At 54.4% G+C, this 26,385-nt stretch overlaps 15 protein-coding genes across 15 annotated transcripts; 8 read left to right on the forward strand and 7 right to left on the reverse strand.

Annotated features, from left to right (window-relative positions):
* TIM23 (Mitochondrial import inner membrane translocase subunit tim23) lies at positions 1–1,669 on the forward strand (the record flags this gene model as incomplete). The annotated part of the gene is made up of 2 exons (XM_064798908.1): positions 1–636; positions 989–1,669. 2 exons carry the CDS (start codon positions 1–3, stop codon positions 1,667–1,669), a joined length of 1,317 nt encoding a protein of 438 aa, XP_064663235.1.
* A 452-nt stretch (positions 1,670–2,121) lies between these two features.
* LTR77_001648 (uncharacterized protein) lies at positions 2,122–3,080 on the reverse strand (the record flags this gene model as incomplete). The annotated part of the gene is made up of 2 exons (XM_064798909.1): positions 2,122–2,494; positions 2,554–3,080. 2 exons carry the CDS (start codon positions 3,078–3,080, stop codon positions 2,122–2,124), a joined length of 900 nt encoding a protein of 299 aa, XP_064663236.1.
* Positions 3,081–3,465: 385 nt separating this feature from the next.
* Positions 3,466–5,730, reverse strand: LTR77_001649 (uncharacterized protein; the record flags this gene model as incomplete). Its single annotated transcript, XM_064798910.1, has 3 exons — positions 3,466–3,744; positions 3,810–5,082; positions 5,153–5,730. The coding sequence occupies 3 exons, from the start codon at positions 5,728–5,730 to the stop codon at positions 3,466–3,468; spliced, it is 2,130 nt and encodes a 709-aa protein (XP_064663237.1).
* A 131-nt stretch (positions 5,731–5,861) lies between these two features.
* On the forward strand, positions 5,862–8,926 carry MEF2 (Ribosome-releasing factor 2, mitochondrial; the record flags this gene model as incomplete). The annotated part of the gene is given in 2 exon segments (XM_064798911.1): positions 5,862–6,030; positions 6,042–8,926. The coding sequence occupies 2 exon segments, from the start codon at positions 5,862–5,864 to the stop codon at positions 8,924–8,926; spliced, it is 3,054 nt and encodes a 1,017-aa protein (XP_064663238.1).
* Positions 8,927–9,281: 355 nt separating this feature from the next.
* LTR77_001651 (uncharacterized protein) lies at positions 9,282–9,977 on the forward strand (the record flags this gene model as incomplete). Its single annotated transcript, XM_064798912.1, has 1 exon — positions 9,282–9,977. The coding sequence occupies one exon, from the start codon at positions 9,282–9,284 to the stop codon at positions 9,975–9,977; it is 696 nt and encodes a 231-aa protein (XP_064663239.1).
* Positions 9,978–10,243: 266 nt separating this feature from the next.
* On the reverse strand, positions 10,244–11,812 carry LTR77_001652 (uncharacterized protein; the record flags this gene model as incomplete). The annotated part of the gene is made up of 3 exons (XM_064798913.1): positions 10,244–10,863; positions 10,973–11,481; positions 11,802–11,812. 3 exons carry the CDS (start codon positions 11,810–11,812, stop codon positions 10,244–10,246), a joined length of 1,140 nt encoding a protein of 379 aa, XP_064663240.1.
* A 261-nt stretch (positions 11,813–12,073) lies between these two features.
* On the reverse strand, positions 12,074–13,702 carry HAT1 (histone acetyltransferase 1; the record flags this gene model as incomplete). The annotated part of the gene is made up of 1 exon (XM_064798914.1): positions 12,074–13,702. The coding sequence occupies one exon, from the start codon at positions 13,700–13,702 to the stop codon at positions 12,074–12,076; it is 1,629 nt and encodes a 542-aa protein (XP_064663241.1).
* A 490-nt stretch (positions 13,703–14,192) lies between these two features.
* LTR77_001654 (uncharacterized protein) lies at positions 14,193–15,439 on the forward strand (the record flags this gene model as incomplete). Its single annotated transcript, XM_064798915.1, has 2 exons — positions 14,193–14,224; positions 14,257–15,439. 2 exons carry the CDS (start codon positions 14,193–14,195, stop codon positions 15,437–15,439), a joined length of 1,215 nt encoding a protein of 404 aa, XP_064663242.1.
* A 388-nt stretch (positions 15,440–15,827) lies between these two features.
* On the forward strand, positions 15,828–16,841 carry LTR77_001655 (uncharacterized protein; the record flags this gene model as incomplete). Its single annotated transcript, XM_064798916.1, has 2 exons — positions 15,828–16,379; positions 16,404–16,841. The coding sequence occupies 2 exons, from the start codon at positions 15,828–15,830 to the stop codon at positions 16,839–16,841; spliced, it is 990 nt and encodes a 329-aa protein (XP_064663243.1).
* Positions 16,842–16,990: 149 nt separating this feature from the next.
* On the forward strand, positions 16,991–18,424 carry LTR77_001656 (uncharacterized protein; the record flags this gene model as incomplete). The annotated part of the gene is made up of 2 exons (XM_064798917.1): positions 16,991–17,284; positions 17,342–18,424. 2 exons carry the CDS (start codon positions 16,991–16,993, stop codon positions 18,422–18,424), a joined length of 1,377 nt encoding a protein of 458 aa, XP_064663244.1.
* A 268-nt stretch (positions 18,425–18,692) lies between these two features.
* On the reverse strand, positions 18,693–19,930 carry LTR77_001657 (uncharacterized protein; the record flags this gene model as incomplete). Its single annotated transcript, XM_064798918.1, has 3 exons — positions 18,693–18,814; positions 18,878–19,013; positions 19,067–19,930. The coding sequence occupies 3 exons, from the start codon at positions 19,928–19,930 to the stop codon at positions 18,693–18,695; spliced, it is 1,122 nt and encodes a 373-aa protein (XP_064663245.1).
* Positions 19,931–20,204: 274 nt separating this feature from the next.
* LTR77_001658 (uncharacterized protein) lies at positions 20,205–20,778 on the forward strand (the record flags this gene model as incomplete). The annotated part of the gene is made up of 3 exons (XM_064798919.1): positions 20,205–20,281; positions 20,384–20,631; positions 20,705–20,778. The coding sequence occupies 3 exons, from the start codon at positions 20,205–20,207 to the stop codon at positions 20,776–20,778; spliced, it is 399 nt and encodes a 132-aa protein (XP_064663246.1).
* A 1,376-nt stretch (positions 20,779–22,154) lies between these two features.
* Positions 22,155–24,026, forward strand: LTR77_001659 (uncharacterized protein; the record flags this gene model as incomplete). The annotated part of the gene is made up of 1 exon (XM_064798920.1): positions 22,155–24,026. The coding sequence occupies one exon, from the start codon at positions 22,155–22,157 to the stop codon at positions 24,024–24,026; it is 1,872 nt and encodes a 623-aa protein (XP_064663247.1).
* Positions 24,027–24,210: 184 nt separating this feature from the next.
* Positions 24,211–25,083, reverse strand: LTR77_001660 (uncharacterized protein; the record flags this gene model as incomplete). The annotated part of the gene is made up of 2 exons (XM_064798921.1): positions 24,211–24,923; positions 25,068–25,083. The coding sequence occupies 2 exons, from the start codon at positions 25,081–25,083 to the stop codon at positions 24,211–24,213; spliced, it is 729 nt and encodes a 242-aa protein (XP_064663248.1).
* A 639-nt stretch (positions 25,084–25,722) lies between these two features.
* LTR77_001661 (uncharacterized protein) lies at positions 25,723–26,285 on the reverse strand (the record flags this gene model as incomplete). The annotated part of the gene is made up of 2 exons (XM_064798922.1): positions 25,723–25,981; positions 26,044–26,285. 2 exons carry the CDS (start codon positions 26,283–26,285, stop codon positions 25,723–25,725), a joined length of 501 nt encoding a protein of 166 aa, XP_064663249.1.
* Between the last annotated feature and the right edge of the window lie 100 nt (positions 26,286–26,385).

Here is a 26,385-nt window from a genome sequence, read left to right on the forward strand (position 1 = left end):
ATGGGGGTGTGGGACGCTTTTTCGGGGAAGTCCTCGCGGCAGCAGACGCCCTTGCCATCCGACTCTGAGACCATCCACGACCCAGCAGGCCCAGTGCAGTTCAACAACGTCTCAGGCGACGATGTCGGCTCCTTCATGAACCCGGGGTCCTTCGACCCAGCAGCGCTCCACCCTCTAGCAGGCCTCGACCGCGACACTCTCGACTACCTCTCCCTCGACGACTCAGCACTCTCAGACCTGCCAGGCGGCCGATCGGTATTACCATCACGAGGATGGTCGGATGATCTGTGCTATGGAACAGGCGTAACATATCTATCCGCGCTGGCGGCAGGGGGAGCATGGGGCTTGGTGGAAGGGCTGAACCGGTTACCGCCAACGGCACCCCCTAAACTGCGACTCAACTCTGCGCTCAACGCCATCACACGAAGAGGGCCGTTCTTGGGAAACTCCGCAGGAGTGGTCGCAATGATGTACAACGGCATCAATAGCACAATAGGATACTATCGGGGGAAGCATGATTCGTTCAATAGCGTGGCAGCGGGTGGCATCAGCGGGATGATCTTCAAGAGCACAAGAGGTGTGAAACCTATGCTCATATCGGGCAGCATCGTTGGAGGGATAGCAGGAGGTTGGGCAGTAAGTGCAACCCCAATCATTATACTCGCAATGGCAAGACTGACCTATCTGTTGCAGCTTACCAGGAAACTGCTCTTCGACCACTAGAGTTCTGTTCCAGGAAACAACCACCTCATTAGAGTTCTTCAGGCATGGCGATGGAGTTGCTTCGGACGCTGTAAAGATACATGTTCTTCATTACTCTTCTCTCAAATGTAATCTTACCACCAACCAAACCCACTGCGCCAGAACTTCATTGATTGCATTCTCAAACACTTGGTATTCATTCATTACTAAAGCGATGGCATCCCCCGAACACTTCTCGCCAGGCAGTACCACCGACCAGGCCGAAGAACACTCGTCGTGCCTACAGGATCCGACAGACAGTCCAATGGAGGCCAACCAGCAAGACACCGCGCCTCTTCGACTCTCCCACAAAGACCGCATGACCATGCAACATACCGGCAGACCTTCCAGCTACCAGTCCCATTCCGGGATGTTCAAGACCGCAGCCCATCTAGGGACTTCTGCCATGCGTGAACCCGGCGACAACGACGACAACTGCGACGACGAGGAGCGCTTCTCCCGCAAGGATGCGAAGATGCGCAGTCTGGATCGAAAGAGAGCGCACGCAATGACACGGGAGAGATCAACGGTGCAAGATCAAGGCTACACCATATCTCAAGCCCAACTCCGCGACGTGGAAGGCAATAACCCTCTTTTGCGGAAGCACGAAGAGGAAGAGCGTTTGGGACTTCTGCAGATGCGGCGAGAACACAAGCTAAGCGGCCTCAAGGAGAAAGTTCGGGACGAAAGGAAACGCCAGGCAGAGCCGATCCACTTCGAAAAGGTGAGCCGGCCAACATCGCCTCCTTTCCATTGTCTCATCAACGAGCCAACCCCCGGGATGCCTATCGCGCGCAGAGCACCGCCAGGGCCTATGCACGAGCGAAAAGCTCGCCGCGCCCCGGTGCCGGCACGACCTGTCAGGAAGGAACCGCAGGAGGACGATACTGACCACGATGACGTAGAGCCTGTGAGACCTGGGCGCTAAATATCGCCTGTACGTTCACGCTCATACGCTGTACTTGGTTGGAACCTCGCTAATGATGTCCAGTGACTACTGCCGGCGAGTTTGCGAATGGCCAATGGACGAGAGAGACAGGAGGATCTTGGCGCCGCTGATTTCCTTTGTTAAGCATTTGTGGGAGGGTGGTACACGAAGAGACGTCCATTAACAGAGATGAAGACACGACCGTTAACAGAGACGCAGAAACTTTAATTGATAGAGACGAAGACACGGTCATTCACAGAATAGAAAGGTATTGAAAAGGAGATAACAAGATTAATTGTATACGCCTCCTGCTGGTCCACATCTTGAATGTCCCGTGGATCGCATAGAGGCCATGGTATGAGCTCGACTGTTGAGCAGAAGAAGTCGGCGCAACACGGCAACACGTTCTTGCATCTGTCAATCAACCATTTTGAGCCTTCAGGACCAATTTTTCAGAGATGAAAGTTAACATTGGCGAATTCGTCCCATCCACTTAGAAATACACCATCCAGCTCAAGTCCATCCTTCACAGGCATCGCTTGCTTGACCCTCGCTTCTTGCCACACCAGCTCGTGCATGATGAGGATGCACGCCCATTTCCCACTGTCAATGTGGCTTCTCATGGCGCGATAGTCTTCCGTTGTGGCCAGGTCGTGGTGGTTGCCCTGCTGAACGTACTGGGCGTTCATAAGAGAGTACAACCATTTCCCGTCCTTCAAGCTGTATCCTCTTGGGTGACCGCGCGCTTCGGCAAATCCACTCACTGAAGCCTTGGTGAGGAATGACAGGAACCCATCCCAAGAAGTGTTCTTCTCAAGCCAGTAGCTAGCGCAGGAGAGTGTTAGCAAGGCACCACGGGAACAAACAAGGACATAACAACGTACGTCCACACTCGAGACACCTTCCCATCCTTCAGCAACCCTTCAATAAGCTCAAAGCTGAACTCCTCGATCTTAGGCTCCTTCTCCTTGGCCTGCTCATGCCGCAGCTGTAGGAGCATGATTGTTGTTTCCTTCTTCTCAAACTTCTCCATGACATCTTTCGGCTGGATCAAGCGCGCGTACTCGTCCATTATGATCTTTTTGGCCGCACTCTTGACCTCGTCCTTTGTCATAAGAACGCGCAACCCGCTCCTGATCCTGGACATCTCGGCCCTCTCAGCATCCAGCTCATCCAGGTGACTGGACAGCGGCACGATCGGGTAGATCTGCAGCGCTGCGGGAATGCCGGGCTTGATGTTGCCCATGGCTTCTTCGGTGTTCTGCACCAGAATTGGAGTGATATCTGGGCATGTGGTGAGGGTGTCACCGCGGAGGACGGAGTATCTATCGAGCAGGGCGATGAGCTTTGTTGCGTCCTTCACCACTTCGTCGTTGGTGCGTTGGTTGCCAGCTGGGGGCGTTGTCTCCATGTTCGAAGGAGTTCTGGTACGCAGTTGAGTGGTCAATATGGTAGGTGTCGATGATACTGACTTTGCATGGAAAGGCACGTGTGAATGCTTTATTGTGATGGCGATGAGGTGAAGTCGAAGAAAAGAAACGTGCGAGTGGTCACATGGAGGATGAAGAAGAGGATACAAAAACCAAGGTACCTGATATAGCGGCCTCGCAAGGCCGTACGAGATATGCACAGAAGGGCAAACAAATCCCACCAGAGCGCGCTCTGCGCAACCGAATTGACTGACATGGATGTCGTGCGCCCGGACACCCCCCAAAATGCCCAAACACAGGCTCTATCATGCTGTCATGCCTCCTGCAATCATGCCTCCTCTGCTACTGAATCACATCCACTTCCGGTCATGAGTGGTTCTCTTGTATTCGTTGAGGGTCGTCGTCGTCGTTCCTTGCTTGCCAATCGTAAGCGTCGCTCATAATTTCATCCTGCTGCTGCTCCAATGCAGACTCCTCCTTGTGGAGATGACTCCCAGACCATTGCGGACGTTCGCCATATGCTGGGTCTTGGTAAGGAGCAATCGAAGGCATCGACATGGAGCTGCTGGCATGCGCGAGCGTGTGAGAGTGAGGTCGAGACGATCCGGAGAAATCATCTTCCGCTGGTGGGGCGAAAGACCATACCTGGTAAATGAATGTCAGCAAAGCGATCTTCTGAAAGCAGGATGATGGAGCGGCCTTCGACATACCTCCATGACAGTTTTTCCATTCCTGCTCGCGAGCACAACGGCTTTCTCCTCCTCGAACACAACCCTCCACACGGCTTCTGCCGGACTACCAAGCTCACGTATCAAGACGCCGCGATCCAAATCCCACACCTTGACTCTGCCGTCCGAACCACCAGAAACGATTCTGCTGTCGTCGAACTGCAGACTGGTAACACTATTGTCGTGTGCTGCAAGGCGATGAATTGCAGAATACGTCTGAAGTGACCAGACTCTGACTGATCCGTCGGAACCGCCCGTAACCAGAGTGTCGTTCCGCAGCTGGAGCTGACCGACAAGAGACGTGTGGCCTTGCAGCTGGGCCAAGCATCTACCGTCCTTCGGGTCCCAGACACGGACAGAAGTGTCAAGTGAACCTGTCGCCACACGCTTGCCGTCGAATGCCACAGCGTAGATTTGGCTGAAGTGGCCTTGCAAAGTTCTCAAACACCGCCCCTCGCTGATTGACCATATCCTCGCGGTTGTGTCGTAAGAGCCAGATACCACCAGATCACCGTGAATTTCCAAACAACGGACCGATGCCTGATGTCCCACCAGGACATGCCTGCAAATCCCCTTCCTGATATCCCAAATTCGTAATGTCGTGTCCCGTGAGCCAGAAATAGCAATGTTCGAGCCAGACATCTTCAGACACCGCACGGTACTGGTATGCCCTCGTAGCATATGGACAGCCTGGCCTGTCTGCAAGTCCCACACCCGTACATCTCTGTCGCAACCACCAGACACCAGGGTGTCTCCATGTGGGACCATCGCCCACACGCCCATCACGTGGCCTTGTAGACAGCGCAGATGCCGGCCTTCGGGATCGAAGACATGAATCTTGGCGTTGTCGAGAGCTACAATGATGTAGTTGCGCGTGAGATGCAGGCTCGTTACAACACCTTGATCAGGGGTGATTTGCCTCGGATGCACTGTGCCGCCTGTACGCCACGCAGTTTCGACTTGGTAGCGCTGCTTGAAATGAGAACGGTAAGTCATCGCCTTTGGTCGCCGCTTGTTGGTCGAAGATGGTGTCACTCGGGGCGACTGTGTATCAGCTAACATAGCTGGACAAGTGTTCATACTTATCCGGCGTGTCAAGTCAGGCGCTGAGCTTGATAGTCCTTGCAATGCGGAGTTGTGCAAGCCATACGGATAGTTGTGCTCTTGATTCGAGCTCTGTGCTGCTGGAACTCGACGTGAATGGGATACAGGTGCTTCGTCTGAGAGCCTGCGGAATGCGTGACTTTCGCAGAGACTGTGGAGGAAAAGAACAAGGTGTTAGCAGATTTTCGTTTGAGGGAAAGCCGAAAGCAAAAGTTACGCACCTCTTCCACGCAAGGTCGTCGTTGACTAGCTCTCGCCAGCGCTTGGAGACTTGCGAACTCCTAGCCAGTGCCTTGGCATCGTCAACGAAGGTCAGTATTCGCAAGCACAGCTCATTAGGCAGGCTTGAGAACGGATCTCTCTTCAGACGAGGCCCCACGAAACTCGCTACAAATCCCAGCAACTTGCCATCACACATATTGAGAAGCTCGGCAAGCATTCGTTGCCGCTCATCATTGTCCGCACTCTCGAAGGTTGCGCGCATGTGCCTGTAGCCAACACTGCTCACGATCGCGGCGTCGTCTTCGAGCTTTTCATGACCCAGTTCCTCACGCGGCGACGCGAAAGACCAGTCGGGTGCAGTCCCCATGGTAGGAGAGGGCGCAGGTGTCGGCGGGCTCGCCGGCGCCGAAGGCGGTAGATTCCCAGAGACATTTGCGTTGGTGGGAATCTGAATCGGGAGGGTTGGAACTCTGCTCCTGCTGGACGACGGCGTCGTTATAACCGGCCTCGGACCTGCTCTCGCCTTGCCGTGTCCACTGTACTGGGAGGGCATACGGGCGAGGTCGTTGTGCTCCATCTTGACGTCCAAGTGTATAGGATCCAGCGCGGGGTTCGTGGCGCCGCCCAGCGTCGACAAACTCGAGCACCAAGCTCCGCGTACGCGCAGTTCGTTTTGCCAGTTGTCGCCTTCCTGTGATCCAGCCTTGCATGTGCGACGCTGTTGCGTTCGTGCCGCTCGAAGCTGTTGGAGGCCGCAGAGCCGATTCCAACGAAGACGTTGTTCTTGAGCGTACTGGCGCGAGAGTTCAAGAGGGGGGTGGGTCGTCGAGATCCGGGATAGGCAAGAGTTGGCTTCTGCTGGTTGATGATACGGGCGGTCTGGTCTAGATAAGGAGTGTCGACTCGCAAGAGTATGTGCCAGAATAAATTACCAAGCCTCAGCACCCATCAATAGTACCGACGCCGTCTTTGCAGCTACGAGCGGTAGTGGCGAACATGGCGCAATCAAACTGCTGCATGAGGGTATCGTGCGGTTTGCGAGGGTTGGTAAGAAGCGCACAAGGTCTGGCGGGCGTGGCGGCCCGATCCTCACATCCCTGCATATCATAAGCCACCTTGAACAAGACACCGGGACACCCCTCGTCGACCACTGGAATAGCGTTGCATCGCATGGCGTTCTTGAACTTGGGCTAACTGGAATGATTCGGTATTCCTTCGTCCGCACAATACGCCTGTCGTACGTCCGAAGACACTTCGCCACCGCTCAAACCAAGGAGGCCTTGGATCGCACTCGAAATGTTGGAATCATAGCACACATCGACGCAGGAAAGACCACGACTACAGAGAGGTTTCTCTTCTACTCCGGCTATACCAGACGGATCGGAGACGTCGACGATGGAAGTACTGTGACAGACTTCCTGCCCGCCGAGCGAGCGCGAGGCATTACTATTCAATCTGCGGCTATCAGCTTCTCTTGGCCGCCTTCGTCGGCGAACACTACGGCCGGACAACGCTCTCTGGTTCCTCATAACATCAATCTCATCGACACACCTGGCCATGCAGACTTCACATTTGAGGTACTTCGCTCCTTGCGAGTGCTTGATGGCGCAGTATGCATTCTCGATGGCGTAGCAGGCGTAGAAGCGCAGACTGAGAAAGTCTGGTCGCAAGCCTCAGCATACGCCATCCCGCGTACTATCTACGTCAACAAGCTTGACCGCGATGGCGCTGCTTTTGGGCAAACCATTAAGGAGATCGGCTCGAGGCTAGGTGTCTGGCCGGCCGTCTGCGGCATTCCCTGGTGGAGTGCTGAGGGCAAGCTGCAAGGCATTGGCGATGTTGTTGGACTGAGAGGCTTGAGGTATGCTGAAGGTGGAGATGGCAAGGACATTACTGTCTCTGGCTTGGAAAAGCTCGAAGTTGAGGATTCTGAGCTGGCAGAGGAGATAAAGAAGGCCAGAATCGCTCTTGTGGAACTGTTGTCAGAGCACGACGATGCGATGGTCGAAGATTACTTGGAAGCGGACGAGGACCATTTGGCCATCTCCCCGGAGGACATCACTGAGAGCTTACGGATCTGCGCCCTACGTCGCCCACAACATGTCGTCCCGGTCTTTGCTGGTGCAAGCTTTCGAAACGTTGGCGTACAGCCAGTGTTGGACGCTGTGGTTGATCTACTTCCGTCACCCGCCGAACGTCCGGATCCAGAGATCAGCTTTGGTGGCGAAGTGAAAGGCGGGCTCGCTGAACTACTTGCTGGTAAAGTGGCGATAGCCGCAGCGTCAACATCCAAAGGTGGCAAGGGACTGTCCAAGGACAAAGCAACATTTGCCCTGCAGAACCTCGAAGCGTGTGCACTGGCATTCAAAGTGGTGGCAGACAGCAAGCGAGGGGTACTCGTCTACATCAGAGTCTATTCTGGAGCCGTCAACCGGAACTCAGCTCTCTGGAATACGAACTTGCAATCTGCTGAGCGGGCTCAGAGGCTATTGAAGATGTATGCGAACGATGCGGTTGATGTTGATTCGATACCAGCTGGCCAGATAGGGGTCATACCCGGCTTGAAAGCAGCAAGAACGGGAGACACATTGATATCGTACCTTGGGACAAACCCAAAGGTCGGTCCACCAGCACCCATCAACAGTCTGCAGCTACGACCGATCGACGTACCGCCACCAGTATTCTTTGTCAGCGTAGAGCCGAGCAGTCTGTCTGAAGAGAAGCACATCAAAGAGAGCTTGAGCATTCTTCTGCGAGAAGATCCATCCCTCCACGTGACGGTTGACGAAGAAAGTGGCCAAACGCATCTTTCTGGCATGGGTGAGCTGCATCTCGAGATCGCCAGAGATCGTTTGATTAGCGATCTGAAAGCCAAAGCCAGAATTGGTAGCATCGAGATAGGGTACAGGGAGGCTCCGACGGCTCTGAGCGAGGAGGTCACCGAAGTTTTCGAGCGAGAAGTCGGTGGTAAGAGCTCGAAAGCTGCTTGTACTGCATCTGTCAAACCCCACTCTGGTGAGGCTACCAGTGCTGGGGACGCGCACATTATCGATCTGGCAGAAAACAATCGTTTATCTATTCTCACGCCAACGCTATATGCCGACGGCTCCTCAATCGACCCAGATCAGCCCGGCTTACCAGAACACGTCCCAATACATATTGTACTGCAGGCGATGCAGAACGGCGTTTCTGCCGCTCTTGCACGTGGGCCCGCCTACAGCTACCCAGTCCACTCCAGCGACATAGCCATCACTTTCGATCCTACAACACAGCTGTTCCCAACCACAACGCCGGCTGCCATCTCGTCTGCCGCTCGTGTCGCAACACAACACGCGCTGAGAAACAGCGCGAAGCAAAGCGAGGCGGTCATGATGGAGCCGGTGATGCTCGTCACCATCTCGGTCGATGAAAGCAGCATGGGTTCGGTTGTCCACGACATCTCAAGTGCTCGTGGCGGCACCGTCGTATCGCTCAGCTCCGACGAAGAAACAAGCAACATAGGTCAATCTATTGATGTGGCCAAGATCTACGCTCCACCTGACCCTTACGCTGGCGGGCACGCAATGGCTGACGCTTCTACCAATGGGAATGCCAACACCATGAAGCAGATTGTTGCACGTGTGCCGTTGAAGGAAATGGTCGGCTACCTTAAACATCTCCGCTCGTTGACCGGCGGCAGAGGGACGTTCACAATGGCCGTCGACCGGTTTGAGAGGATGGCATCGCAGAGACAACGAGCAGTACTGAACGAGATGAGAGGGGACTTCACCTAGACTTACACGTTAGGCGGTCGCAGAAGCTCAAGCACACCTGAGAGGCCTAAGCAAGATGTCTCGCCGCCAGAATGTCCGTGTCTCAGACGCACGACGCAGCTTGCAGCAGTAAGGCACCGCGATTACGTTGTCTTGCTTGCAATGTCTCTGGCATGTCTAACCCCATCTCACATACCATCATACTCAACAATCGATTTCCTGCAGATTGTACATTCTTCAGTAAGCAAGCCCTCTTCGTCAATACGTGATGCCCTTCTGCAGAGATCGTAGATTCCACCCGACCGAAGCCTCCGCGAACGCCTGCACAAAACATCAAAGTAAACACTTCGACACCCTCAGTACGCTATCTCGTGTTATGGCGAGGAACAATGGAGGTGGCCACGGTAGGGCAGGACCACCAGCACAACTTGCGCCAACAAATCCAGCAGCAGTACCGTTACCCGCCAACCAACAACAACGCGCTCCGACAGGTCTGCAACGACGAGTGGCTACGGGAGTGCTTGTGGGGAATGCTGGCGCTATACAACACCATCAAGCTCATGCCGTAGCTCAAGCAGCGCATGGCACAGCGACGGACGATGCTTCTGACCAAGGTCAAGACGACGCTGGACACGATGAAGAAGGCGCAGTTATCGCCGACGAAGACGAGGACAACGACGACGACGCAGAGTCTCACGCCTCTTCTTTTCCACCATCTTATTCAACCAGGCTCGCAGGCTCACAAATCGAGAGCTGGATCGACCACCTCCAGGACCCGCCGGCACCGGAGTCGTCCATACAAGAACGCTCAGCACGCGCTCTAAGCTCCGCCGGTACCTGGCATGACAACGACGCTGTCCATCGCAGGCCGACACCAGAGGTGGAAGCACAGCCCGTTGATGCTCGGCGATGGTATCGAGACCCAGTCATGTACTGTTTGTTATCATGCGGGATCGTGCTGGTGTTGCTATGGATCGTTTTGCTTTGCATCTGGTTGGTGTGGCGGTATTTGATCAATCCGGTGGAGTTTGAGTATGTAGAGAAGATGCGGAGGCAGGACTTTGGGTTGTGAAATGTTGTTCCGAGTACACGACACCACCTCTCCAGCGTGTTGATATTTCCGTGACCTCGTGGAGCGGAGTGTCAACGTCTCGCAAAGCCGCGAAAAGAGACGTTGGTACCTGCGTGAATGTAAAGTAGAAGGCATGTACTGATGAGTCAAGAAAACTACATGGAGCTGAGCCGTCAGCTGTACTTGAACAGACACTCTTTCCATCGTCCCGCCTCGGCATTTGATGACCTATCGCCTCTCTCGATCACATGGTGCTTAAGAACTGGTCAATACCTTGTGCCGTGAAAGCTAGGCATCCTTCCATTGCGTGCTTCGCAGAGTGGGACTTGTACGTCCTCAAGCGCAGTCTCCTCCCGAAAATACTTCTTGATGGCTTCTTCTCGAAGATTGCGGGCAATTCGTCCATCACTCTCGGTAATTGGGACGACAGCATCACCACAGTAAAGGTTGACGGAGCTCAGCCGCAGAGTCTGAAAATTGGAGTTCCGTTTGATAAACTCGCAGAGCGTCTGTCCATCAATCGTCACGAAATATGCATGTAGGTATCGCATCGTCGTGACATTGTGCTGTAGGTACCTGTCGAAGACAGCACTGTGGAGATGACAACCCCAGGGTTGCCCGTCGTCATGGGTAGAGTAGATCTCGAGCGCCTGGAGCGAGCGTGCGTGTTGAAGGAGACCAGCAACGAACTTCACATCGTTCTCACTGGCATCGCAACCCTCCCAAGCGCAGGCAATCTCGAGACGTTTGAGATTGTTGAAAGGAAAGCGTATTGCTTTGTAGAGCTTGTGACGCCAGTTGAGCTCGACGAGAGTGTTGGAAAAGCCTCCGTGCCAAACGTTCAGTTTGTCGACGATCACACGGCCCTGCTCGATGGCCCGAAATACTATCGTGTAAGACTGGAAGAAAAGAGTTAGCACTGTCTTGATGGTCTGGTCCCGAAGTTTTGACACAAGCCCGAAAGCGAGACTAAAGCTAGAAGTAACGCGATGTACATTCCCGATCATCGTCATGTAATGCAAAGGGCGTCTGCTCGCAAGCACTCCAGAGCGTTTTCGCACCCCATGGCTTGTACGGCGGCTTCATGGGGCCTCGGTCCATCGGAGTGACTTCGACTTCCAGTTTCTTGCCTGCGCCAGCAAAAGCAGTGAATGCTTGTGTGAGGAGTTGCAGGTCGAGATTTCGCTTGCGAAGTCGATTCTGGCGAGCCTCTGCTTGCTTCTGATTGCGCAAAGCCTGCTTGCCCGGCGGCGGCGAAGGCTCTGTTGGCCCGTTGGAAATGCATGTGTCGTAGTCTGGATCGTCCGCCACAATGGTCTCGAAGCAGAAGACGAGCCTTCGCACTGCGCGTGCGATACGTTCATGCCGAGCAAGGGCTAGCAAAGTCCTCAGACTGTCTTCATGGTGGACCAAGATTGCAAAGGTGGAGAAATGGGTCTTTGCAAACGTGTCGAGGACGTTGTCATTGACTTCCCGACAGGTCAGCCGAAGGGCAGGCAGGTCGCTAGGCGGCGTCAACTAGGCAATGCGAGTGAAGACGACAGGCGGAAGGGTCAAGAGGTTCTCCGCCATTGTAAATTCAGGACAAAAGCAAACCTGAAGAAAGAAGGATGAGTAGGAAAGGCCATACTTAAGCATTGAACGGGTCCAGGGGTGATTGAAATGAGTTTTGTCCTCTTTGTGAGCTGTCGCAAATGACACGCCAAAACCTACATGTACCTGTCGCACTCGCACGGACGCACCGAAGATCGTTGACAAGGTATCAATGTGCAGCTGGTCGTACAAGGAAAACCGATCAGTGTCGGTAATAAGCCAGCACCGTACATGTGATGCATGTTGGAGTGGCCCGCGAAAGTGAAGAGGGATGTGACGCGACGCTTCGAAGAGCTGAGTTAAGGGACATCTTGGCAGACCTGATCGTAGGCACTCCGGTCTAGGCAACCCGCCCTCGCCGCCGAGGGCAACGCAGTGGTCATGTATGGAAACGCCGTCCGATGGCAATGGCTAAGAGCCATCGCGGCATACCTATCCTCCCGTTCAAGGACTCTCAACACCACCAACGCCATGCTAAAACCTCCCACAATAGTAATAGCAGTTCAAGTCAAGTCCACCCTCGCCTTCTTATGGCCATTCGTGACCACCTTCGCCGTGCCTTCTTCCTCATCTTCATCCTCGTCGTCCTCCACAACCTTCCTCTTTCGTTCCTTCTTCCTCGGCGTCTCTTGCGTCTCTTCCACTTCTGCGCCACCCTTCGCTACGCCTGGACTCCCGTTTCCATTCGCAATAGCCCTTGCAGTCTTCTTCTCCCTCTCCTCCACCTTCTCAATCATCTCCGCATAGGCCGTCTGCACTGCATCAAGAGCGCTCTCCAGCTTCTCAATCCTTTCCGACCGCTCGAGCTGCGCAAGTTGGTCGCGGTTGAACAGGAACAAGCGTTGCTTCGCATACAGTCGCCAGATGTAGTACGCCTTGTCATGCGGGTTGGAGGCTTTCTCGCGCCTTGTGACGCGACTTCGATTGCGGTGGAGCGGAGGAATAGCAGACAGAGTGTGCATCTCGACAAGTCTGTCGAATTGACGTTGCATGAGTTTGGTACGCTTCATGATCGCGTTTCGGGTGGCGACTGGCACAATGATGTCGGTTGGCAGCTCGGTTTCGGACATCAGCTTGTCAGCTGGAAGGTTGGTGTTGATGCGAAGCGCGGCAAATTCTTCATCGTGAGCACGGAGATGGAGGAGGTCGCAAAGGTCCCGTAGGTCGTCGAAAGCCTCGTTAGGATCCTCCACGGTGAATTCACAGACGTTGGAAGGATTTGACAGTGCACGATACATGGCATTGTAAAGTTCCTGACCGTGGCCTTCTTTCTGGAAAGGCGGAAGGATGAGGAACTGTGAAAGGCGTTCGCGGCTGGGTAGGTCAAGTGGCGAACAGATGTTGTCCGGGTGAGCAGTCGGCGCGAGATCGTTCTCCACCGTGGAGTCAGGTGGTGGGAGGAAGTCATCTATCGACTGCGAAGATGGTGCGAAGATGTTTAGATCGGACTCCACAGAGTCTGTCCGATCGGGGAAGGTGAAGATGCGGTATGACGTTCCGTAGCCGACCAGTGAGAACGGTGAGTACGCCGGGCCTGCCTCTGGTTTGGGCGTGATGTTGTAGAGAAGGAACAACTTCCATCGCTGCGTGGTCCAGTCTTGTTCCAGCTGCAGCATGGATCCTCCTTCGATGAACATCGGCATCAGAATTTCCATATTCTGCAGCAGCTCTCTCGCAGCGGGGTCTGACATGTTGGCACACCATATCTCATAGGACTGGCCGCCTCTAGCATACCGATGTATCCTCTCCCCAGGTGGTCTGAATTGCGCGGCGCTTTCGTCTTTCACTGCTTGCGTCGCATCTTCATTCGAGAAGGCTTTAGGCGGCAGGAAGTCTCGCAGAGCTTCATAAATGTCTGTCGGCTTCACTTCGCCTTGTGCTGGGAACTTCGTGCCGTAGCTGATTGAGAGATGCGATTTGAGGTTATGCGCTGCGAACGAGAGGTTGATTTCGAGGTCCTGATATCCAAAGATTGCCTCCTCTTCGCCGAAGATAGGATAGGTGAACTCCGGGTTGAAAGATGTGACTGTGCCGTCGCCGCTGACAAGCTCGATTGTGAAGCATTCGTTGGAGTTGCTCGACCATTCGCCAACCTGCTCTGCTATCTTCTCTTCTAGCTCGGTCTCGTCCATTTTAGAGGTCCTTGTTCGATTGGAAAGGAGTTACGTCGGAGATTTGCAGTAGGCGACTATGCGACTGAGATGTTGGATGTGCTGGTTGTTGCGAGCACCAGTAGCAAGAAGTAGTGATGTCGGTTGTTGGAGTTCGCGTAAAGCTGTAAAGCGCGACGCCTAGCGCGTTGTGAGGTGGATCCAGCTAGCGGGCCGAACGTCCATGGAGCTTAACGCCACTTCCGCCGCTTAACTCGCCGGATCTGCGACAATTCTGGGGAGAACCAAGGGCTGCAACTGCAACCTCTCCAACTGTCATCACGGATAACCAAGCTCTCACAACAGTTACGACATCGCGCGACTATGTCACGTACCGAGACGATACGTTAGTTCCGTTGCTGCCAACACGGGCTCTCGCGCGGACCGGTGAACTCCGCCTGGCCTTGAACAGCAGCCGCTCTTCAAGATGCAGCTCGATGGACTTGTGATCCTGATCTTTCTGTGCCTCATAATGGCGGTCTCGTACGTGCTGTCTGGCCCCCTGTATGTCCTCCAACCGCTCTAATACTCTGCAGCTGCTTCCTTGCCGGCATCCTCCCGCTGTCCTTCTCCCTTTCCTCCCGCCAACTGCGACTGGTCACTGCCCTTGGCACTGGGGTTCTGGTGGGCACCTCTATGATTGTGATCATACCCGAGGGAATAGAAACGCTGTATGAAGCAAGTGGGAGCAGTCACAGTCATGCCGAGCGATCAATACGTGTCGCGACGCGATCCTCAGTCCTCACGAATCCAATGCCTGGAGCGATGGAGCACAACGTATGGCGGCAAACTGCAACAGCCATGCCAAATGATCTAGGATTGGATGGCGCTGGGTTGAACTGCATGGTCAAGAGGCAGGACGACGGCCAAGAAAATTCGGACCATCTGGAAGATTCGAATGAGCATGAGGCCAACGAGCACCACGACGAAGAATACAACCCTCATGCCTGGGTGGGCTTCTCTCTAATCACGGGCTTCATCCTGATGTACCTGGTCGACACACTTCCCCGCCACGTCAGTGGCCCCTCTCAACCGCAACGGTTTCACATCAGCTTGAACCAATTCAGCCTGACTCGGTCTCGGACGTCTTCCGGTCCGGAGCCGCCAACAGACTCCAGCACGACACACCATGGATTGAGCGGACGTCCGTCGTCGACGACTGTAGGCCTGGTTATCCATGCTATTGCCGACGGTATAGCTCTCGGCGCGTCTTCTGCGACTACTAGCCGTCTGAGCTTCATCATCTTCTTCGCTCTGATGATCCATAAGGCGCCAGCCGCTTTCGGCTTGACTTCTGTTCTACTAAAACAAGGGCTCAGCAAACGCGCCGCCAGAGCTCACCTGATTGTGTTTTCTCTGGCGGCACCAGTTGGCGCTCTGCTTACGTGGGGCGCTGCGCATATTCTTGGCTACAGCTCGGCCGCACTTGGACGCAGTATGAGTGCTGAGTTTGCGACTGGCGTTCTGTTGTTGTTCAGCGCCGGCACCTTTATGTACGTGGCGATGCATACCATGCAGGAAGGCTCACACAGCCGCGGGAGTGAGAATGGTCAGATCAATGGCTACTCGTCTGTACCAATGTCGGACATGTCAGACATGTACGCCTCGACAGCACCGACGGCAACCAAGACAGATGCGGCGGGTCTTACAGACACGATGGTTTGTGTTGCTGGCATGCTTCTCCCGTTGCTGACGAATGTTTTTGGGCATGGACATTGAAACATGTCTGACGGACCAGGTAAGGATGCACTTGAACTTCGTGAGCACAATTTCCTGAGGGCTAGGCCCTCGTTTTCGGCAATGCTCGACACGAGAGGATCTCGAGACAAGTCAGTGGCGCCAGACAAAGGGCTTGTCTCGGCGTTCTGCGACATGGTCTCGCTTATCTGCCTTAAGCTGGAGTGTCTGTGGGCATTGCAAGAGCTCCACCGTCTCTGTTCGACGAGGCTATATGTACCAACAACATGGCCGTAACAACACGACATCACCTCAACAAGCAAGCAATCTCCGTTTTACTCGCCCCAACCGCGCGCTGGCAGCACAATTTTGGGTCTTCCGATCCGTCAGTCCTCGTATTCATCAAAGGCCTGCGCATCATCCCCAAAAGATGGAACAGGAACCTCAAATTAGTTCCGAGGAGCACTTTCGCCGATCCCACCGGATCATCAAATTTCTTGCGAGCGGCAGCAACGGATCGTGTCATCTGACAATAGCACGTGACGACTTGGACAGGATTCGTACGGCCTACCAATGCCATGGCTCCAGGGACAAGCTGTGCAGCAACCTGCGAGAATGTCTCGTAGTGGTCAAATTCTACACTCCTCACAGCTTGGACGGTTTCGATCTTGAAAACGAAGTCGCATTGTTGGAGATGCCCGTGCTACGGCACAAGCCTCAAATCACCAGCCTGATCAATTTCTTCCGGGAGGATACATGCCAGTGGATGACTATGGAATACGTTCCAGGGTCAACGTTGACAGCTCTCGTCAAGAACTGTTACCAGCACATACATCTGGGACTGCAGTGGCACATTGCTTTGCAGATCGCCAACGCTCTTCTCCTGTTCCACTGGGGTATCACTGACTCAGAAGATATGACACCCCATTCGAAGCACTACCCGAAACTTACTTACATGGACATGCACGGCGGCAAATTCCTTGTACGTCCAACCTCAGACCCACAGCTGGGCTTCGACGTGGTACTCTCCGATTTTGGGAGAAGCTGGGAATACGATGAATCCAGACCCCACGATCCCGACACCCCAGGGCGTTTCAGAGCTTGTCGCCGGCAGGACTACGAGAAGCTGGGTTGCATGATGCAAAAAATCTTCGTGACAACAAAGGTGGGAAAGGTCAACAGCATTTGCAAGCATTGTGGCTGCTCCACGTGTCGTGCTTGTCCAGACTTCAACTGTAAAGGCTGCTTCAGGGTCGCTTCGGGTCCTAGTGTGCGTCCTCAGCTAAGTGTCGAAGAAAGGCAGTTTCTGAGCTGGGCCAAGAAGCTTAGGCGCTCTGTGGCGGAGACGGAGGAAGATTTGGCGGCACTTTTGAAGCAGTTCACAGATGTCGCAAGGACGCAGCAGCGCTGGGACGTACCGCTCATCATGCCAAGCGAGATATAGGAATACTTGGCGGAGCAGCGTGTGGGCGACAAGGAACTGTTGGCCGGTGCTGGGTTCGCGCTGAACATTGACTGAAAACAAAGAAATGCGCTGACCTTGTGCGAGACGGCTTTGTCCTCTTTGTCTCGATGGGACTTGTCGTTGCTACAATGAGCATTGTTGCATTGTCTGTCGCGACAGAGAAAGCCCGAGTGTATATACCCAAAGACTACGACTTGTATAGCGGATTTCCGCTTCTCCCCAAAATCCATACTCGAAGCCCTGCTTTTACGGACGAGAACGGGATCAGCACGCCGGTCGTTGCAATTGAAGATCGAACAGCAGATACCATCATATTCAACATACTCGTTGCAGGCATCGAGAACGTCTCCGCAATGTTCGGCCTAACACAGAAGCCATTCGGCCTGACACACAAGTCCTATGGAATTATACAAAACCGCCGGGTAAGTGACGCAGAAGAATCCAGACGGCACTTTCGGAAAATTTATTTTGAAATTAAGCTGATCGCAGAAGGCAGTAATGGCAGCTGCTACCTCGCCATCAGGCATGACCATCTTTCGAAGATACGCGATATGTTTGCAGATGATCAGACCGAGGAAAGGGCTGCTGCTATCTGCCCAGTCCTTGTCGCCGCCAAGTTTGTCAAAGAGTCTGGTTCCAAAGACAAGAATGACCTACGGAACGAGATCGAGGTCTTGAGACTGCCGCACTTATCTCAGCGATGGGAGATTACCTGCTTGGTCGACCACCACGTCGAAGGGAACTGTCAGTGGCTCGCCACTCCATACGCTGGAGGCGGCACTTTGCGGAAGCTTGTCAAGGTGTGCTTCCGCGACCTGGATCTCGGGACACAGTATCACATCGGACGCTGCATCGCCAATGCTTTTGCTGTCTTCCATTTTGGCGTCGACCCTGAGACCATGGAGTCCTACTCGCGTGAGACGATGATGACAAGACACATGGACTTCCATTGCGAGAACCTGCTCATCCGCCCTGACGACTCGGAATTCGGGTTTACCGTGGTACTGGCAGACTTCGGAAGATCGAACGTATTCGATCCCGACTCCGGCCTCAACGCAGAAGACTTTCGCTACACCCGGGGCTATGATTACCAGGGTTTCGGATTCTTGCTTGAGGCCATCTTCGTAATCAACAAAATCGGCAAGGCCTGCAAGAAGTACAAGCACTGCGGCCGCAAGAATTGCACCAACGTCCGCTGTCCGGACGTAGATCCTGATTGCGAAGAATGTGTTCGTGTCTGCAAGACCTACGGAATGCTGCCTAAGCTGACGGCCGATGAGGACGAGTATCTTGAGCGGGCGAGGAAGTTCAAGCAAGGTGCCCCGAGCGATGACTACGAGCTGGTAGCGTTGCTGAAGGAGTTCACGGGCGTCGCCAAAGTCAAGCAGTATCAGAACGGGACAGCAACGGACAAGATCAAGGAGTACTTGGCCGGGCAGGCGATGTCTGACAAGGACGTGCTGAGGGGCTGTGAACTGCCGACCGGAGTGGCAAAATCATCAGACGAGCAGCCGCAGTGCGACCAGAAAAGATCTGCGGACGAAATGGATGCCGAATCATAAGAGTACTCACGAAACATTGTTCACCGCTCATCTTAACTCTATCTTACGTACGCTCGTCTCCCTTCTTGTTTGTGATGTCTCGCTGCCTCTTACGTCTACCCTCCTCCGTGATGTACACGCCGCCGTTTGTCTACGCGCGATTGACTAGATTCTCGCTTTCTGACGATGTTCCTGGGTACTGCGCTTCTCGTATATACTGTCGTGTATTCCATACCTCGTTGATTTGTTTGGAAAGCCGTCTATTTGGTTCTGACAAGATAAAGTCCTATCAGTCAGGCTTGGTGATTGACAATATCTTCAATGGCACGGCCGTAGCATAGAAAAGTGCTGTTTGTTCCCGGATCGGCTGTTGCTGGAAGTCAATCTCCTTGACATTGAATTTGTTATGGGCTGTGCATGAGAATCAGTCGGCTGTTTTGCATGGATGGATTTATAACGTCGTAAAGGACGTACCGCATGCCGCCTGTAATCCTTCGTAAGTCTCAGCATTCCGCACGGCGGTCGATAGCAGGACTTGGAGTGATGGTCTGAGATCAAACATAAAGCGAAGCGTAGCGACCAGGGTTGAGATCATAGTCTTGTCGTAGGTCTGTTGAGCGTCTGTCAGCAAGTCCTCGTTGCACATAGCATCAATCAACTTACAACGTCCGCGCCAACAACAACATCACACGGCCATTCCTCAAAGTCTTCCTCAACCCATGTACCTCGCAATCCTCTGCCCCACCGTAGGACACTAGGCTTCACCGTATCACTCTCATCAAGACCGTTGAGAAAGAGATTCTCCTTCAAAGCTTCGACCACACTTTCATCTCCGTCGGTGGTGGTGACATGCTTGGCTTCGAGATGCTTTGCACATAGTATCGACAAAAAGCCAGTGCCCGCTCCAGGCTCGAAAACGTTCTTGTCGCGTATCAATTCTGGATTGCTGAGCAGGTATGAGCCAAGGTGTAGCGCAGCTTCCCATGTTCGGTAGCCTGTCGTGGTAGAGCCAGATATAAGGTTGCGGCGTTCCAATACTGTGATAGTAGGCTCTTGCTCAGGTACATCTGACAAGTTCACCTCTGGTGAGAGGCACGAGAACGTAACATAGGACTTCTGCTGTACCGCTGCAATCTCCGGTAGCAAGCCCGAAGCAACGAGGGAAGAAAGATGGGTTACTAGCTCATCCGAGATCGTCTGCGGCGAAGGAATGAAATTAGAGAAGTGGTAACGAGAAGGTGGTATCGCAAAAGGAATACGAAATGGATGTACAGAAATGAAGGCGTAACCTACGTCTTCCTCCGGATCCTCAATAGACTGCTCAATCTTAGTTACCAAGGGCTTGAGTACCCTATACCGGTATCTATCAGGAGGCAGATATGTCACCTCGTCGGCGTTGAAGAGCTTGTTGTACAGCCATCCTTGGACTCCTAGGTCTTTCAAGAGCTGCTTCGGAGGCCAAGCGAGGAAGTCTGGCTCGAAGAGTTGGAAGTACTGTCGCCGGAAGAGCAGTAGCTGGGGATCCATGTAGTTCAACAGCGATCCGGTGGTTATTTTAGCTGATGAGGAGCGTGTCTCGTCATGTAGAAATTGATGAGATCGATATTTTTGTCATTGTCGGGTAGGATGAAGTTGTAAGAACAGCGACCCTCGTAAGGCCAAAAGTCAGGCATATGCCAAGACTCCCGGCCGCCCCACGACGATTTTGATGCGCTAACCAGACTTCATCGACGACACTTCGAACTCCAGCGCTTTCACGCACCCTCGACAACTGCTCATCCGACAAGACACAGTCGCCAATATGAGCGAATCTCAGGTCACCCTCCGAACCCGCAAGTTCATCCGGAACCCACTGCTCGGCCGCAAGCAGATGGTCGTGTGCGTACACCCTCTCCAGCGACGAACACCGCTTCAATGCAAACCTTGCGCCTGCAGCGAAGCGCCCACCAAAAGTATATACTAATGAAATGTCTGCTACAGTGATGTCCTCCACCCCAACCGCCCCAATGTCTCCAAGGACGAACTCCGCGGCAAGCTCTCCGAACTCTACAAGGCCTCCAAGGACCAGGTCTCCTGCTTCGGCTTCCGCACGCAGTACGGTGGCGGCAAGAGCACCGGCTTCGCGCTCATCTACGACTCGGCTGAGGCGATGAAGAACTTCGAGCCCCACTACAGGCTGGTGAGATACGGGCAGGCGACCAAGATTGAGAAGGCAAGCCGGCAGCAGCGTGAGTACACTTTGAATCACAATGGTGGAGGTTTGGAAAGAGTGCGATGGATGCTGACATATTTCTTGAACAGGCAAGCAGAGGAAGAACCGTGCCAAGGAGACTCGGGGTACGGCGAAGAACAAGAAGTCGGACAAGAAGAAATAAGCGGGGAGTTGCGAGCGTCATGGTGGTTTGGCTGCTTCTCTATACTACTGCATCGATGTGCTGGTGGTGAATACCACTCTGCCTCGAATGGCAGCTGCACGTGGAAGGCGTTTCATGAGGTGGGATGTAGCTGCATCAATGCCATAAGAGAACTTTCACACCACCTGCTACCAGATCTCATCCGCTATCGTGAAATGCCAGCGGAGCGCGAATTTGACCTTATGCCGCAAGCGTTCAGATACTTTTTCCTCCACCACCTATATCAACGCAGCCCTTCACATCCTTCTCGATCGTCACCGAGCGGGACCTCTGGCACTTCTCGAGCTCGATAACCATTACATCTCTACAGCATGCTCATTCACCTACTTGGAGACAGTCAACAGCGGGGAGAGGCATTCCTTGACTCTCTCTCCCAGCCTGCCGCCACATCGCCGTTGCGATTCACCTATGCGTACCGGTTAATGGAGAAGCTATCGGCAGGTGCGGCCAGCATACCCAGATGGCGCCTTGGCTTCGCATGAGCAGGACACATCACCCTCCGGGCCGGCCATATCTCTGCTGCTTTTACTTGCGCAATGCGACACAATTGTGGATGTTACAACCGTCGTTCCCCACCTCGCTTGAAGCTTTGGTGGCCGAGTCGCAGGTCGTACATTGAGATCGCCACAGACGTTGTGGATGTAGTTGCGTAACTCAGTGGATAAGCTGAGGAAGGTCGTTGGCGGCTTCATTGTGGGAGGAACTGGAGAAGGGGGTGGTGGAAGAAGAGACATGGCGATTTCGATGAAGCGAATTGCGAGGACGGAAGAAGCCCTAGAGCCACGTGAGGTGGTCTCTTCTTGCTTTGAAGACTATGTGCTCTCACCTCGTCTTGGCGCGTGGCGGAACGAGGCGAGGACGACGTTGCGTTAAGGCTGCAGGACGATCCCTGTGTACTCATTCTGTGGCCTTGATACCAGCAACGTTGGTTCTACGACCTGCGAATTGGTGCACGCAAGCTGAGGCCAACGTTCTCGCGGACGTCGAGCGTTCACAGAGCACTCAAAGAGCGCACTAACCCGGCTTTCGATGTGACCACGGGCGAGACTGTAAACGAGCCAGTGTGAAAAGCATTTTGGCCACGCGCCTGCGCTGTTGCTATGAGCAGGATAGACCTAGTCTATGGGCAACTGTTACAGCTCACGACGCCTTTCTAGGAAAATGGCTGATGAGGATTGAGGAAGAAGCTGGAGGAATTCCAGAATTTGTACTATTCGTTAACGTGAACCTCCGTTAGCTCCGGGCTTCCCGAACCAACCAGCAACATCAGCTTGAACCTCCAAATCCAACCACACCTGTCTTCAAAAGTCGCGTCGCACAACATCCACACCACCGAGATGTCAGACGACGAGCGGTCAGACAGCGGGTCCGAGAGCGACGATCTCGTACAGACCGGCCTCGTTGCTACACGACAAAAGCGCGCGACTGCAGGCAACTTCTACGCAGCCCTCCGGAACAACCTTGACGATGAAGAGCTGCAGAAGGAATTGCTAGCGGAAGATGAGGAGGATGCCGGAGAGTACGAGAGCTCAGACAAGGACGTTGGAGACGAGGATGAGGCCTTCGATTCGTCTAGCGACGACGAAGACGCCGGGCCACCGCAAGAAGGGCAGCAGGAAGATTTGGAGGGCGAGAAGGCGCTGAAGAAGCAGGAGCGCAATGAGGCGAAGAAGAAGCGGAAGGCTGCTGAGGCAAAGCTGAGGGTACCGGCGTTGCGGAAGGTTGCGAAGAGGGTGAAGCTCGCGGACGATGTCAAGGCAGAAGATGGTACTACGGTGGAGCGGCCGAAGAAGAAGAGCGAGCGCTCGAACTGGCTTCCCAGCCCCGCTGATGCCCCTCTTCGCCAGTCTGGACGGTCTTTGGCTGTTTCGAACCGCGAGATCGTTCACGAGAACCTGAAGCAAAGCGCGAAACGAAGTGAGCAGCAGAAGCGTATCATGAAGAACGCCGCAGAGCGGGAGAAGACGAAGCAGGTCATGGCGAGCTTGACTCAAGAGGAGCGGCTGAAGAAGTGTGAGAGGATCGAGAAGGAGACCGCGAAAGAGTTCGGGAAGTGGGAGAGGGAGGAGGCGGAGCGGCAGAGGCTGAGGGATGAGGCGCTGGCTGCGAAGAGGAATAAGGGGTTTGACGGTCCAATGATAAGGCACTGGAGTGGTAGTGTGCTGTGGGAAGGAGAGCGGATCAAGGTGAAGAGGGTGGCGCATGGCAGTCGGAAGGTCGAGGAAATCATAGAGGAGAAGGTGGTTGAGCAGGAAGCTGGCGATGGGGCGGGCGATGCTGGCACTGAGCCAACAACGGCTACAGCTTCGAAGCAGCCAAGTGTGGCCGCAGACTCGCCCGCTGGAACTCAGGCGAAGTCAACGCCAGAGCCAACAACCACTCCATTTGTGCAAGGGCAGCCTGCGATTGCGCCAATACAAGCACACCAGCCTCCGGCACAACCACCAGTCTCTTGGCTCCAGGGCATCCAGGAGTACGCTTCGCAACCATCACAGCCACCATCTCAAGCCAACTACACACCGAGCGCGCCCTCTCTGAACGGTGTCGCGCCTGCTCAGCCTCCACCGCAGCAACCAATCTACCCACCTCATCCTCCACAACCCCATATCTACCACGGCTGGCCACCAGGCTCTCACCAATTCACCGTCCAACCGCAGCCGCCAATCGCACCACCCCCAGCACCAATACTTCTCATCCGCGAACAAGCCCAGCGAACGCTCCTCATCCTCTCTTCCTTCCCCAATCTTGACACCTCGAACACTACTACCAAACGAATACCCAAATCCAAGGCACCAGAAGCCAACCCTCTGGATCCGACTCCAATTGCATCCGAACTCCTCCCCTCCTCACATCCACCTTTCACCTCAGACGAAAGGACCTACCTCCTCACTCGGCCACGCAAACGCGCGATCCAAGGCAGCAACGGCAGGACCGAAGTCCCTCTTCCTCCGCCGCCTGCTAAGCAGCGCTGTGCTGTCACGTCCTGGCCAGCGAAGTTCCGAGATCCGAAGACTGGTCTGGCATATGCGGATATGCATCAGTACAAGGTCATCCAAAGAGTGTTGGCTGGCGGGACTGCCTGGAGTAGGCTCCTGGGAGCGTGGGTCGGGCCGAGATATGGGGCACTGGGAAGGCCAGCCAGGGGCGTGCCAGAGGGGTTTGGTGGAGAGCTTACTGGCGGTGTTGGGGTGAAGAGTGAAGTGGCGTGAAACGGCTTGGAAATTGAGGACAGGCAAGAGCTACGTGTCGTGACGAACAGGAAAGGTGGAAGATGACAGTATTGATGTAAGTGTACACGCTGTCTAAGCTGCCCTGCCAGCAACTCGTATCCGCACCACTCTTCAAGTCCACTAGACCTCTCTCCGCAACAATGATGCTTTCGCGCAGGATTCCTCAGTAGCGGCGCTGACGTTGAACTTTCCGCCGCCTTGAGCGACCTATGTCGTTGAAACGCGAGTCAAGCTCTGGATCCACCTTCAGGTAGGTCTTAATTGCACTGATCTCTCCCGGAAAGTATTTGCGGTTTTCGCGGTTCTCGAAGGCGGCCGTGATACATCGGGTCATCAGAACGTTGTCGATGGGGAGCAGTTCGTGAACCGTCTGGAGAGTTAGTTTACTCGGCTGGGTGGAGACGTGCTTCATGAGAGGCTCAAGAGCTTGGTTCGAGATTTTGCGTGGGCGAACGTTGAAGATGATGGTGGCTGCATAGACTTCGCACGCGAAATGGAATGTGCAGCCCCCCGGGGCCGTGAGGCGGGGCAGCAGGTCGTTACCGGCTGTCTCTTTGGCGAGGTCCATCCATTGAAGGACGACTCTGACGGCGGACGGGGACGGCAGCTGCCAGAAGCGAGCGTCTTCGATGTCGAACGTCAACTCCTGTTGAGGATCGGTCCTCGGGATAGAAGTTGACCTGCCAAAGGTCTGCCACGCCGTCGTGGAGAACCGCTTGAGCGTCCTCAACTCGATCTCGTACACCCTGATTCCTCGGAGCATGATTGCGACAATAGGTATGCGAGAGCGCTGGCCGTTCGTAGTTCGCCTTCCGATCAAGGTTGGAGCGGAGTCCATCGCGTGGGAGTCCATGTTGTCAGAGGTAGGTGGCCCAGCTGGCTGTATGTCAGTAGAGGTAGGTCAACGACAGTGTATCGGAAGTCGGCTGGGGGTGGGTATGAGAGAGCCTGGTAGGTTACGGTTGTGGTAAGGAAAGAAAAGAATCGAGATCTGAGCCAGGGCGAAGGTTGGTTATATACCGTTTAATCGAGTCATTGGCAGTGGTATACGTGGTGCGACCCGAAGTAGCGATTCACTGCAGCCCTTTAACCCATGGCAAGACGTTTGCCGCTCCTTGGATGGCAAACATTCACCCTGCCTTCAACTGCCTCGCATAGGTGAGCCAACACAGAGATGCGCAGGCTGCCGAGCATGTGCTCGTTCAGTGTGACCAGACAAGCATGGGTTAGCTTCGCGTGTCCATCTTAGGGAAGGAGTTCCTCTTGCAAGCAGATGCTGAGCTGGCCAGCGTGTTCTTTGCCGTCCGCGAACCAGCTTCACTGTGTCACAAGGCAGAATGGTCTCGAAAGGTCTGTTATATGGCCAGCGCGATGAGCATCTGTTGGTGAAACGTGCATGGGTCAAAAGGTTCGCTGGACTCGGTGCTGGAGGGAATGATGCATGAAGCTGCCGCTGCAGCATGAATTGTACGAAGGTCACCAATCTTCTCGAGTCACTGAAAGCAGGAGTCAAGACGCTTTCAGCGCGGCCAGGAAGCAGGCATCGGACCAATACTCCTCAGCATCAAGTCGAATGACTTCTTACGACGCTCCGCCATACGACTTACGCTCCTCATCACAACAGATTTAGCTACATCCAGTATTCTTGTGCCACAAATACACCTACCACTACACCTCATTCCCTCAACAGCCACCAGTTGTCATTCTCAATTGGGCCCGAGGCCCTCTCGCCCTTCGCGTTCAGCCCTTCCTTGGAACCGGACTTGGTCTTCACACGCTTGTCAACTCCGTCGGTCGGGGCACCCTTCTCAGTGTCCCCGTTCGCACTCGTCTTCGTGCCCGCAGCTGCGTCACCGGTAGTCGTCTCCTCGCGTGCCTTCGCCGTCGTGCCCTTCTGCACAGCCCGAGCGGCACAGCGCTCGTCATGGCGCTCTCTAGAAGCTCGGATGACCGCGAATCGGAGCAGGAGGTTTGGATCAACAGCCGGGTCCTTCACCTACTCTTTGATGATCGAAATCTCGTCGATGGCCTAGGTCCTCTGCTCGAAATGCTGAAAGAAGGAGGTGACTGTGCGGGTGATGATGAGGTGATGGAGCGGGGGTGCTCGTGGACGGCCTTCAAGGTGTTGAGAGTCTGGGCAGAGACCGCGACAGCGGTCTTGAGCTGATTGAAAGGCTCCGGTTGACGGAGACGGATATTGAGGATGAGCAGGATGTCGGGGCTGCTACCCATTTCCATCACTAGCTTGTCAAGAGGAATGGTCGAGTGTACTCTCAGGCTTGATACACCCGAGTTGCGAGAGCTGACGGCTGGGTTCCATGTGGTCTGCTGCAATCCA

The sequence above is a fragment of the Saxophila tyrrhenica genome (assembly GCF_035928015.1).
Source record: "Saxophila tyrrhenica strain CCFEE 5935 chromosome Unknown scaffold_2, whole genome shotgun sequence".
In the NCBI taxonomy this organism is placed as follows: Eukaryota; Fungi; Ascomycota; class Dothideomycetes; order Mycosphaerellales; family Extremaceae; genus Saxophila; species Saxophila tyrrhenica.